A 13,590-nucleotide genomic window follows, 5' to 3' on the forward strand; every position below is an offset into this window, starting at 1 on the left:
CTCAAAAAATATCAAAAATTTTAAAAAAAAATTCTTATATGTAGAACCACATCTTTAAAAATGGACGGCTACTAAACTCCCCTTGATTTCAAGTATGAGATCTAATTTTATCACTGATGTGGTGCTCTTCCAATCATTTAAAGTGCGCTACAAGGTTGCTATAGGAATTGTGTGGTACAGAGGATTTGCTTCTGTCAAGGGGTTGGTTCTAATTCGGTTTATAAGTTTCGAAACCATTTTATTTTTTGTTTTTTTTTATACGATTTTCTATTTTCGATTCTAAAAGAAATGGAATCAAAATCAAAACGGTTGAGAATCAAGTATCTAGTAGTTTCAATTCTCAATAACCCAATTAAATTTTAAAAAAAAAAAAAAAAAAGTACACATTTAGTAGTAGTAGAATCATGATTTAAAATCTCCTTTCGATACTATGTTTTGATTTTTTTCAAAAGTCGAAATAATATCGAAACATTCATGTAACATTACGAAACATTCTATACTCTCTCAATGCATTTATTTTAGATTTAAAAGAAGTCTTAACAGAAGAATGCATTCAAAGGACATGTAATCAATTTGAAAACATTGGATGTCACAAATATTTATCAGAGAAGACCAAGGTCAAGGACATATCTTCTTTTAAAACAGTTCGTTTCTTTAAAAAATTGAGAAAAAAAGCCTCGAATATTGATAGGAACCAGCATAACTCCGGTGATCTCACATTAACTCTCTCTCTCTCTCCTCTTCTTTGATTTTTCAAAGAAATCACCGAAACATTTTATATTTTGTATTTCAGTGCTGTTCATCTCGAATTGTTAGAAAGTCAAAACATTTTGTATGAAACATTACTTAACAAAATGATATTTTTTTACATGACATCCTAGCCTTTTCGGCTATCAACAAATACAAGAAAATGCCTTCTATTAATCACGGAAAAGAATTTTCTTAAAACACGCCATCTACCGCATAATTATAATTTGTTCAAATAAAGATACCAGTTAATTTTTCTTTTTTAAATTAAAATTCGAGATGTTCCATTTTAAGCTCTGATGTATAGTTTAGAAGGAAACTTGAAGAGTATTTTGTAATATCTATTATCTATTAATTTTTAAAAAGTAAGAAAGTCTTCCACCACCTATAATTTAAAAAGAAATTAAAAAATAAATCAGTTCCAAATACCTTCGATTACTCGTAGGATATTCCTATCAATTTTGTTCCCTTTTTATACATTACTCAAATATAGAAAAAAGGAATTTCGAACCTAGGTTATTGAATTTGATTAAATGGCCACCCATTAACACCCCTAAACGACAAAAATCTATCTTCTGCTTTTCTTTTCTTTTTAAATTTTACTTTTGTTAATTTAGACTTTTTAAATTTTACATTTGTTAATTTTACTTTAATCTCTTGGATAACATTCTTACCCTATTCTTCAATCTTAAGATTCTAACTACTTCAACCTTTAAACCCCTATAACAAAGTAGGACTTTCAAAGTAGAAGATGAGGGAATTTTGTTTAAAAAAAAAAAAAAATCAAGGGTTTTGTTTAGGAGATTAAGGCGGGGTTGAAAATGAACTAAAAATAAGGTTTGAATAAAATGATTTACCATTGAGGTTGAAAAGTTTGAAGATGACTAGTTGTGGGAAGAAAAATCAAAGGTTGTTAGTTACTGAGATGAGGCATTTGGGCCATTTTTGTTAGTCCGCAGCAGAAGACTGAGGTGTTTAAAAACATGGGGCTATTACAAACATGGTTTCGAATCTGGGTTGGACTTCTCCTCTTGTTCATGGACAAGACTGATTTGTCTTAGTCAATTATCTCACACGAGATAAATAATTAACTTTTTATTTTATTTTATTTATGAGTAAGCTGGACTTAACCCACGACCTCAAAGTTGCTTTGTTACGTGTCAAACCAACTGACCTATGGGTCAGCCAAGATAAATCATTAACTTGGTTTACAATTATTTGTTGATATGAATTTATATGCATATAATTATAATTCTTTTAATATAATAACGTAATTAAAATATGTTTGATCATAAGATCATTTTTTTTTAAAATAATAAATATTTAAATTATAAAATATAATTATTTTCAGGAAAATGCTGAAGTAACATTGAAATTAACATCATTTGAGACATTGTTAATGTGGATGTGCCTGTAGTACCATAGATGCTTTTCATCGAGATATAAGTGAGAAGCATCAATGGTTCTGTGCATATCAATGTTCCAAACGATGTCAATTTCAATGTTACTCTAGTACGACTCTTATTTTAATTAAAAAAAAATACAAGATCCAAGTTGACTTGACTAAGATTTTTGAAATATTGTCTATACCATCTCGTTTGTCTTGGGAGATAGGTTGAAGCTTGAGACACGGTGTTCATCGGTCTTGGTAGTCAATGATACCAAGATGACTTGGGCGAATCATATCTTCCTCAAATGAAATTTGAAATCATGACCACAAATATTCACCAAAAAAGCGAAAGGAATTATCTAAAGGGCCATTAATAATCTTGGAAGGGCTTTCTAATACTGGATTTATTGATCTTTATGATATAAGGGTTGTCGGCAGGGGGTTGACGAAGAAGACTTCTTATATCAATATTGGATGCTTGGATGGTTGCCATTATCCCATTGCCTGATGTACGATGTAGGAGATTCTATGTCTAGGAGCCAATATTGGATGCTAGCTAGTTACTGAATTCTCCACATGAGTTGAAAATCTTCTTTAATTTTTCTTTCTTCCCCCCCCCCCCCCCCCCCCCCCCCCCCCCCCCCACCTTTTTTATTTTTTAGGACTTAGGACTAAGTGAATCCAAAATTCTTTGAACTCTAAGAGTCTTACCATCTCAGCTAAGTTGCACCCTAAAATATTAGGGAAAATTACTCAATAGACTTTAGTAGGAGATTTTCTTTCACCTTTTCAATTAATTACTGGTACAACATGAAAAAAATCTATATTTGACTGTTCCAAGTCCGTCGAATTTCATAAAATTTGACTGATCAAAGTGTCAAATTTTACATTGTCAAAAAAAAATTTTGGACGGATCGAAACCGTTAAATTAATAGTGGATGAGAGAAATTTGATGACTCTAAACCATCGAATTGGGGATTATCAAAAATTTCAATGGTCATAGACTGTCAAATTTCACTTTCTAAAATTTGTGGGCTTTGACCCGTCGAATTTTCTTGTCAAAATTTTCAATTTTCACATAATGTGACCCGACCCTCACCTTAGCTAAAGATTTGTAATGCCTAAAATTCTCTTCCAAACTCAAATGACAGTTCCTCTCACCTTATCTGAAATTTTCAATAATGTCTCTCACCTTAATTGCAACTATGAATGGCAAATGACGGACATCAGCGAAGCATAATAATCTACGGAAAGAAAATTGGCAAATTGTTGGTTTTTCTATTTTAAAAGTTACAAAATCGTTGTTGTTAGTGTTACTCTACATTGATCATTGTTTACCATTTCCTATTGAATGCCATCTACAACAATGAGAAATGAAACATTAATTTTGTTAATTCACCTTTTCTAAGATCATCAGGTTTCACTGACATTTGTACTAGTAAATCAAGGGTAAGGTCAGATAGTTTTAGTTTGAAAGGATGTTTTGGGTTATTGAAATCTTTTGTTAAGGTGAAGATATTTAATAGAAAAAATGTTTACTGACACGGCCTAAAACAGGGGGTATTTAGGAGGAAAACTTCATCTTATGGTGGTGGGGATCACCTATATCTATCTATGCCCATGGGCGGGTATAGATAGAGATGATCCAAGGTGGAGGTCAAATAGAGGCAAGAGCTTAAAGAATATTATCTCTACAAATCATTAAGCACCACTCACAATAGAGTGCTTCTCTACTTGCCTTTGCTCATTAAAAAAAATTAGGATATTTATGAAAAAAGTAATTAACTTTTGATAAATTTACTATTCTAACTCACTATTCATTTTAATTACAAAAACGGGAATGATATCAAATTCGAAGATTTTTAAAGCGACTATTTTGCAGGTTTAAAGGGACAATTTCGCAGGTTTAAAGTGACTAACGCGAAATAATCACTTTAAAACCACCAACTTCATTACCGTTATGATTTTTTTTTTTGTTAGTGAAAAGGTGATCATTCACGTTTTGGTAATTAAAATGAATAGTTAACAGGAATCGTAAATAACTCATTTTCAACTCACACAATGGTAATTCATCCAAATTTTTTTGAAGAATGTCCATGATTATCTAGATGATAGTCAACCCTTTTATCTCAATTGCTTAGGATACATAAAATTTATTTAGACATTTAACTTACTCCTCCTTGTCATCATCAAATAAAAATCAAACATAACACATATAATATGAAGTGATAGATGAAGAAGCATTACACGTTTGATCCACGTCAAAAAGAAAGTGATTGCTAAGACAAATGTGCGCGTGTGTGATAGAGAGCTTATCCCTTCTCCAAAAATTCCAATTCCTAACTAAGAGTGGGATGAGATGAATCCAAAGAAAAGGATAAGCGACCAGTGGACATGGTGGATTAGACCCACTGACTTACTGATTACAAATGAAAATATCTTTGGTCGGTTGACAAGCACTGTATCATTGTGTGTTTTAATCAACCGTTGAATTGTCAATGGACGGTTTTGGTGGCCAACCACTACCAACCATATATGTCGACATCATCGTCATGGAATTTTACATGACAAGAAGAGATCCATAAATAAATAGCTGTTAGTTTCGACCAAGATTTGTATTACTTCTTTGGTGATTTACATATGTATTATTAGGGTGGAATTAGCAAAAGTGGAGATGGCAATAGAACCTCTCTTCACTTAATTTGAAAAAACCTTTAAAAGAGAGATTTACCCTGTACCAATTTTATTACAAAAACTCTTTTACTTTATCAAGTTTGTTACTTTAGTAAATCTTCCTTCATGAATTATGCTACTTGACTAACTTAGGAAGATCTCAAATCTACTAAGGATATTTGGGCCCACATGAATTATTAAACTAACACTCCAACAACATACTTGTAGTTTTCTTGGAAAAACTTAGACTCAAAAGAAAATTTATTTAAAAAAACAGAAAAAACTTTTTTGAACTTGATCATAGGTGTTGAAATTGATGAGTATCCAACTCTCAAATTGAAAATTAAAATACAATGCTGAAAATAATTCCTTTTTTTTTTTTAATTTCATAAAAAAAAAAAAAAATTCCTTTATAACCCTCTAACATCAAATCATGTTTTTGAATGCCACAAATTAATTCGGTAAAAATCCACTCCAAGGTATCTAAATTAATAAAGTAAAGACATAAATTTAAATTTTATGATGTGGATCTACTCTAAGGTTTGTTAAGTAATAAAGTTAATAAAGTGAGGTTTGATGGGTAACAAACTTCATAAAGTAAAGTTCTCTAGGAGCTCTCAGAGTTTTTGCAATAAAAATGCAATAATTGGATCTATTGGGTAAATATCTCTTTCAAAAAATTGAGAAAATTTCAAAGACTACCGATGATGTTTTTGGATTTCTTATCCACACCAACCCTATTCAATCTCCCATAAATTTATGTCCTGTTCTTGAGATTTAAATATATAAAAAAAAAGAAATTGATGTTAAAAAGGTAAAAACAGTATCATATTCCACTCATCAATTAGCCAATATTTTTTTTGGGAGAATTTTACAAATTCTTTTTTTTCTTTTTCGAAATTTTGTGATTATGAGACAAGAGGGTATGGTGGTTGATCCAACCAACTCATGGCCATGGCCCATAAATGAGGAGTGCATGGGCTGGCATTCAACTCAATCAATGCATGTGAGCTCAGCCATGACGCAATGTATGGTGCGTCATTCCATGACAACACACATACTGCTCATGGTTCATGCAACTCTCCCATGCCATTAATTTTCAACAAAAAATAATAATTATAAAAAATCTCTTCCATGCTGCTCCCATCACCCCACTCTCCTACGCATCATTAATTTAAAAAATTATGATTCTTCTTATCTTACCAACTAAAAATAAAATACTGAGCCTTTGGACCCTGTCCAAGTAGAAGAAGGTTATCAACATTATTTATAATGGCTCCCACCCCTCCAATAAATTAACTAAACTTAAACTATTACACCATCTTTCTTTCGTATCATCGCTCTTTCTTCGTTCTTTCTTTTAGGAGTCGGTCGTGGATATTATTCAATGAACATGAACATAAACGAAGCTTCAATGCACAATTGGGAAAAAAAATCAACCAAATTTGAATTGTTTATCTCTTCGCCTCCATGAGGCCAGTTCTTGGTACAACTTTGGCAAATTTGAAGCAAATTAAAACAAATAAGATTTTACACAAGTACCTTCTTTTTGGGTTCAAGAACAGGAGGGTCGATATCAATACCCATATTAGCTGCAGTGCCTGCTATAATTCTCATTGCTGATTCAATACTTGAACAGTTCAAATCAGGCAGTTTTTCTGTGGCAATCACACGTAATTGATCAATAGTGATCTTTCCCACTTTTTCTAGCTTTGGGTCTTTTGAACCTTTCTCCACTCCTAAGGCACCCCAAAGAATTGAATCAAGTAAGCCTAACAAAAATAAACTAGCCATACCAATTTTCTCAAGCTCATCTTAAAATAATTAGTTAAGAACATAATATAATCTAATTGTCAATAACAAAATCTTCCAAACTCCAAGAAATAAATGTAATATATCATCTCCCTTCGTGCCTTTAGTATGAATAAACACCAATAAAGTCTTTTTTTTTTTTTTTTTTTGGATATAGATACCAAGGCTTTCATTTACGTCATAAGGTAGATTTGAGCACCTTTAATTTACGAAGTTGTATCAGGGAAGGTATGAGTAGCTACAAAAGGGGATGAAGTAGTTAATGAAGGGGTTTGAGCATGACGAAGACCCATAACAAGACCAGTGAGGACCACTTTGGTATGTGCTGCAGAAGCGGTTTGTTATTAACAAAAAGAAATGATAGAAGCAGTAAGTTTGAAAAGTCTACATGCTATACTAGAATATACAAATCTAGATAGAATTGAATGGTAAAATTGGATTTATATTGCTTTACATGAGTAGTTGGGATCAGATATTATGAATAATGATGATGACCACAAATGCTATCCCAGAAAGCACTGACATTAAGTTGGGGCAACTCGTTACCAGACCCTGTCTGGCCTACATATCCAAGAAACTCCATGGAACAAGGAGCAAAGGGTTTTGATGATAACTTTTCTTTGTCATTATAACATCTTTCTCTAGTCGTATTAATACCAGAACTACAACAATACAATTTTGGGCCAAGACACTTGCCTACCATTTTATTGGACCTGAGTGCTTATAAGCCAGTGTTAGCCCTTTTGATTTCTTAGAAGAAAAAAAAATTATTCTTCAGTGACAGCAATAGGTGCTGTATCACCAGTAGTAACCATGTCCAATCAAAATTATTGGACCCCTTTTTAAGAAAAGATTTTTGCCATGGATGCAAATAACAAACCAAGTTCACGTTCCAAATATTTGGAACTCCTGATGTGCATATCAATAAAAAAATATAACATTTTTTTGGGGTTTTTTTTTTCTTTTTTTCTTTTTTAAAGGTGTAATTTGTACATTATATTTATATCGAGAAAATTGGGGTCAAGGTGGCCAACTGTTACGAAACAAAGGTCCTTAATCCACAGGCCTACAAATCACATCCTATCTGACCAGTAAGTCCTCAAAGAAGATATCCTTCAATTTCTTAAACAATTAGACCAAAAACCGAGTATAGTAATAATATCTTCCTGAAGCGTTTGAACCTTCCATTCAAATATTTCGTTATTCCTCTCTTTCTGAGGGCCCCAACACACAAGAAAAGAAATTAGGCTCCAAAGTATCCTTTCTATCCCTGAAAAGGCACGTGATTACCAACTTTCGAACAAAGAAACAACCGAACGAGGAAAACAGCCAAATGTGTGAAATAATGAAATGAAGTGAACCAGACCTCCAAAGAAAATGGACAACGAATTAAGACTTGATCAAATGCCTTACACAAGCAAAAATAATTGACAGAGATAATAGTCTTTAATCGAGGGTTAGGATTCAAATCAAAGTTTCGAAAGTAGTTTACCCTTCATTGAGGCCTTATAAAATGACTTCAAGGAGAATACCTTGTCCTGAGTTCCATCCTAAAGCATTTGATCCTCTTCCAAGGGGAATATGGCAACCGTTGTACGTTGGCTAATGAGGGCGGCTATCAGTGGGATTTCCAAATTGTTAATTAAAGTGTCTCCTGAAAGCCAAAACCCAACATAACTCATTCCCATTCTGCACCATGAATCTTACAATGGGCAGTCTCTTTCTTCTTTTTGCTTTCAAAGAAACAGAATACAAGTTTGGAAACTATGATATCATAAGTGACATGCACACCATCTATCCTCCCCAAAAGGAACTTTTCTCCCTTTACTAACCATAAATTATATCATTTTATAGAATTCTAGGAGGATCTTAATGATAACCCTTCTCCATAAAACCCTAATGATGGTTTACCTTAAAGCTCCACAACCATTTTACTAACAAAACCACATTTGTAAGCCTAAACCTCTCCATCCCCCTTCCTTTTGGACTTGAAAATGACTTTACGAATTACCAATTAGATTTTTTTTGTTGCCTATTTTGTCATATGAAAGAAATATTTTTCAATAGTGAAGAAAGCTTGAAAATAGATCGGAATACTGGAAAGACTGCTTCTTATCAAAATTAAGTTTCTCCCTTTATGCAAACACCTACAGTTCCATCTGGGGTGGAATTGCACTCTTCCAATGACCAGACCCCACATAGCTTTACTTGTATACAACACCAAGGGGAATACCAAAACATCATATAAAACCTTTAAAGAATCTAACATGTTGTATAGATGCATTGAGAAACATCGATGTGTCATCTATAAACCAAAGATGTGAGATAGTTGCACCATCATCTCCAATCCCAAAACCTACAAGATCACAATTCGTCACAAACTTCCTCACAAGTCTATTTAAAGCTTCAGCAATTAAGATAGTTGCGCATCATCGCCAATCCCAAAACCTACAAGATCATCATTTGTCACAACCTCCCTCCCGAATCTATCTAAAGCTTAATATTAAATAGTAAAGGTGAAAATGGATCATCTTGTCTTAAAACACTAGAACTCTTGAAGAAACCGATTGGACTACCATTGACCAATATTGATAATGAGGTCTATGTCACATATTACATGATCCACCCAATTCACTTTCTCTTGAATCCCAGCCTCAACGACAAATATCTCAAGAACTCCCAGTTAACATGATCATATACATATTTCGAAATCCAATTTACACACTAACTCTGGCATCCCTTCCCAACATCTCGAATCAATACAATCATTGGCAATTAGCACACCACATCCCAAACTGACTCCCACAAGGTTAGTTGGTTGAAAGTCTGATGGCATTTGCTTCAACAACAAAGATTTATCCCAAAGATTTGGGGTCAACTAAATGAATCTTATTCTTCCATTCCACTCTATCCAGAGACAATTCTTTTGTTATTGAGAGTGAGTTGATATATGCTTCCACTGTTTCCATCCAATTTCTATTGGGTCTTTCTCTCTATCTTTTAGGACCTTCAACTTGAATATTTCTTTTTTACTAAGGTTGTAATCAGCCTTCATTAAACATGCCCAAACCATCTCAATCGACTTTCTCTTAGTTTATCGCTCGTCCTAAATATTCCCAAATGTGATTTTCTTTTTATGGGTACATTGGACTTGAACCCATGACTTCAATGTTGCATTTCAAAGTGTCAACCAACTGAGCTATGGATCTAAGGCCCATTTTCCCAAATGTATTTGTTTCTAATTTTATCTTTCCTAGTATTTCCATCTCAACATCCTCATATATGCTATGCTCAACTTATAAACATGATGCTTTTTTAGTACCCAACATTTAGTTCCATAAATCATAGATAGTCTTACCATCATCTCATCAATTTTTTCTTTTAGTTTTATTGGTATGCTTCTGTCAATAGTACTTCAGAAGCTCACCACCAGTTCCTTCAAGTCTGATTATATGGACACCATCTTCATATATCCCTCCATCCTCATGAATAATAGACCCGGGATGACAACATTGATTGCTTCGAGGTATTTTTAGACCATCAATTTTGACTAGCCATTTGGGATGTCATCTGCCTCAACACGATTTAGAATAAATGCAACAAAGGTAGCATTGAAAAAATAATCGAGATATCCTCCCTCTTCAAAATCTTTGATTGCATTAGCATCCGTTAAATAATCTTTCATACTCTCCCAACATTCTTTGAAAAAAAGATCATCGAGAAGACATCAGGTCCCAATGTATTCTCCCCATTAATGGCCACAATAGTTTGAAACAGCCGTTCTTCATCAATAGGCCTCTAAAGCCATGCTTGTTGAATCCCACAAATACAATCAAACTCAAGGTTATCTAGTCTTAACCTAGCCATATTGTCCTCTGAATACAATTTCCTCATAGAATTCCACCACTCTCATCTTATAGAATCTTTACCTGAAAATATGAAGCCAATTATTGGGTGCTTTTGAATCCACATGTAGTTTCCTTTGGTTTAATGGTGCATATAAAGTATGGAGATACCCTAAAAGGGTTAATACAAAATCAGCCTGGGGATTGTAAGAAGAAAGCTCCTCATTCAGTCTCAATTGTTAACTTTCACCCAATAGAAGGTCATTCCTATGGAGCTACAACTGAACAATGCTTGTCAAGGAAGCAGCCTCTTACCATGGGTGAGCTTACCCAATGCTAAGACCATGTAAACCTGCCTAACCTTGATGTATAAGAGCTGAAGGAAAATGAATAAAAAGAGGCTAGGCAGTAAATGGGTGAAAAACACATAGATGTGGGAGTTTCACAAAGAAGACAAGGCTCTGGACAGAATTGAAGGGAGTAACATGATTCATTTAGCAAACCCTAAATCATGTTTGTTCTCAAAAGAAGGTTAGGTTCTATTAGGAAAAGAGGGGCTCCAAATCACCGAAGATCATGACACATTACTTGGAGAGGAAGGAGAAGAACCAGGTTATGCTTTGTAAATGTACAGAAAGTACTTGGACCAGTTACGAATTTGTGAGGAAGTGAAGGATAAAGGATTTTTTTTTCTTTTTTTCAAAGTCAGGGTGGTCAAGTTAAAAAAATGGGTATGGATGTTCCTCAAAAAGTTAACTCCATAAAGCACTTGAGTTTCAGAGGAGAGATCACTAAGGGGAAATGCGATGCGTACATAGTAAGAGAATAAAAGGTACCCACCGTAAAAATGTGGGGGGCACTGCTTATGCAGAATTTTGTAACTGTTACAAGGAAAATATACATGACTGAAAAATATCCTTGCAACTAGTTTGAGGAATTTTTTCGTGTAATCCTGGTTATTAAATCTTTCTGCATCCCAGGGACTGATTTGAAAGGTTAAGGACAGGTACAAATGCCAAACCAAAGCCATAATTTCCCTTGGACATTCATAAAAATTGAAGCAAGAATATGTTTTTGAATGAACTAAATACTCACAAGAAATAAAGTGAAAGACAACACAAACAAGAGAGAGATGCATAAAACACTATACAGTTCATTGATATTTAAAGAACAAGCGTACCTGCAGCCTTAAGGAGCAGAACTGAGGCAGGTGGAGTCTTCAGAATAAAAGTAAAGCTTTTGTCCTGTCAGTGAACAAAGAATGTCTCATGAGATCCTTGAAAGAATTCGACTGTGCATCCACATTACAACCCATGCTACTCAGATACGTAGACACTATTAACACTTATATTGAAGTAATCTAACACCTATTTTGAAGTATTCAAGTACCATGAATTACAACTGGAACCATCTAATGACTCACCAACAAAATTCAAGAGAAGCAGATAAGGAGATGTTGGACCTATGGTCTGTTGGTGGCCCATTAAGCCTATAAATTACCCACTATTTTAAAACATTTTGTTTTGGGTTTTCTTGATAAGGAAGTTGAGTCAATAACAAAAAATTCTAAAAAGAGTTAGTGAGAATGTGAAACCTCTATTTAGAAATGATATGGATCCTTTGATAGATTGGATACTAATGTTAGAGACCCTCTACTCCTAGTCCTATCTATAAAAGAATGGATCGACCTCCCATATCAAATGCTTGATTTTGCACCAGAAAATCAGGGTATTTTCAGATAAAAGGCATAATTGATTTTTCTCTAGAAATCGGCGCAAAGAATAATAGGTTATTGGAAATCCGAATTTCATCACTAAAGGCTATTCCGATAAATGAAGAGTAGATCAAGGAGGAGAAGGTGAGTCTAGAATTAAAGACCATTCACCAAAGGGATTCGTTCTATTTGTTTCGAATTGGATTAATGACTATGGCAGGTATGCAACGATTTATCTACAATGGCTTGTGGTTTATATGTTTGTTAGTGGTAATCAATTGTAAGTAGATCCTGGATTCATTCATGCATAGATTAACAATTTATTCCACTTAAAGTCTGTGAAAATCATTGTATGGTCATGTAAGTTTATGAATGGATAATTGAAATAATGCTTATAGGAGAAACCAGTCAGGACCCATTACATCAAATCAACATTTATCAGAGCAAACTCAAAATGTTAACAGAAACAGAGAAATTCAAAGAAATTGATACCCAAAAAAAAAAATCCAGCAGAAAGCCATGAACTCACATCAAAGACTGTAATTTCAACCGGAATCACATAACCGGCCTTGTCAGCGGTCCTGGCATTGTAATCCTTACAGAAAGCCATGATGTTGACACCCTTAGAACCAAGGGCTGGACCCACAGGCGGTGCAGGAGTGGCCTTCCCTGCCTCTAAAGCAAGCTTAATCACTCCAATCACTGTACACGTTTACCAAATCAAAACAAAAAAACAAAAAAATCAGAAATAAACCAATAGACTAAAGGCGTAATGTAAACATAATAAAAACAAACCTTCGTTCGTTACAACAATTTTTTTTACAGAAAATACATCAACCATTTGAAGAAATGAAGCAAGAGAGAGTACCCTTCTTGGCTTTCCCTGAAGCTTTCGGAGGCGCCATGGATTTGATAGTGAGAGACCTTGGAGCTGAAGGGAGAGACTTCCGCCTGGAAAGAAATTGAGGAAAAATTGAGGATTTTGAAGAGAAGCTGATGGATGAACAAGAAGAAGGAAGTAGAGAGTTGGGGAGTTTGACATTGTTCGAAGTAGAAGCGAGGTGGCAGAGAGGGAAATGATGGGTGGAGAGGTACGCCATTACTACTCACTCAAACACCGATAAGGGGATAGAATCAAAATAAGAAACCACTGCACTTGCACTGCATCCATTTTTATTTGAGAGCTGCTATTGGCATCCAAAATTTTACTCATTACACTCCAATTTCATAAATTTATCACACCCCCAACACCCCCAATTTAACACACCATTCAAACATTAACATTCAATTACAAAACATTATGACACTTGTTCACACAATTTCAGTAGTTGTTTACAATTATGATTGGACTCATATAAAATCATAAACCCAAAAATTTAGCAAGAATATGAGAGCTGCTGTCACTCAAA

The 13,590-nt window shown here is 34.1% G+C and overlaps 1 protein-coding gene across 1 annotated transcript; it reads right to left on the reverse strand.

The window, feature by feature from the left end:
* Positions 1–6,232: 6,232 nt before the first annotated feature.
* LOC147390035 (large ribosomal subunit protein uL11c-like) lies at positions 6,233–13,332 on the reverse strand. Its single transcript, XM_086419045.1, has 4 exons — positions 13,050–13,332; positions 12,711–12,883; positions 11,648–11,711; positions 6,233–6,549 (listed from the first exon to the last, which is right to left on the reverse strand). The coding sequence occupies exons 1-4, from the start codon at positions 13,279–13,281 to the stop codon at positions 6,341–6,343; spliced, it is 678 nt and encodes a 225-aa protein (XP_086275171.1). The 5' UTR covers positions 13,282–13,332; the 3' UTR covers positions 6,233–6,340.
* Between the last annotated feature and the right edge of the window lie 258 nt (positions 13,333–13,590).

This window comes from Akebia trifoliata, chromosome 12 (genome assembly GCF_017979445.1).
Source record: "Akebia trifoliata isolate Shusen 1 chromosome 12, ASM1797944v1, whole genome shotgun sequence".
Lineage (NCBI taxonomy): Eukaryota > Viridiplantae > Streptophyta > Magnoliopsida > Ranunculales > Lardizabalaceae > Akebia > Akebia trifoliata.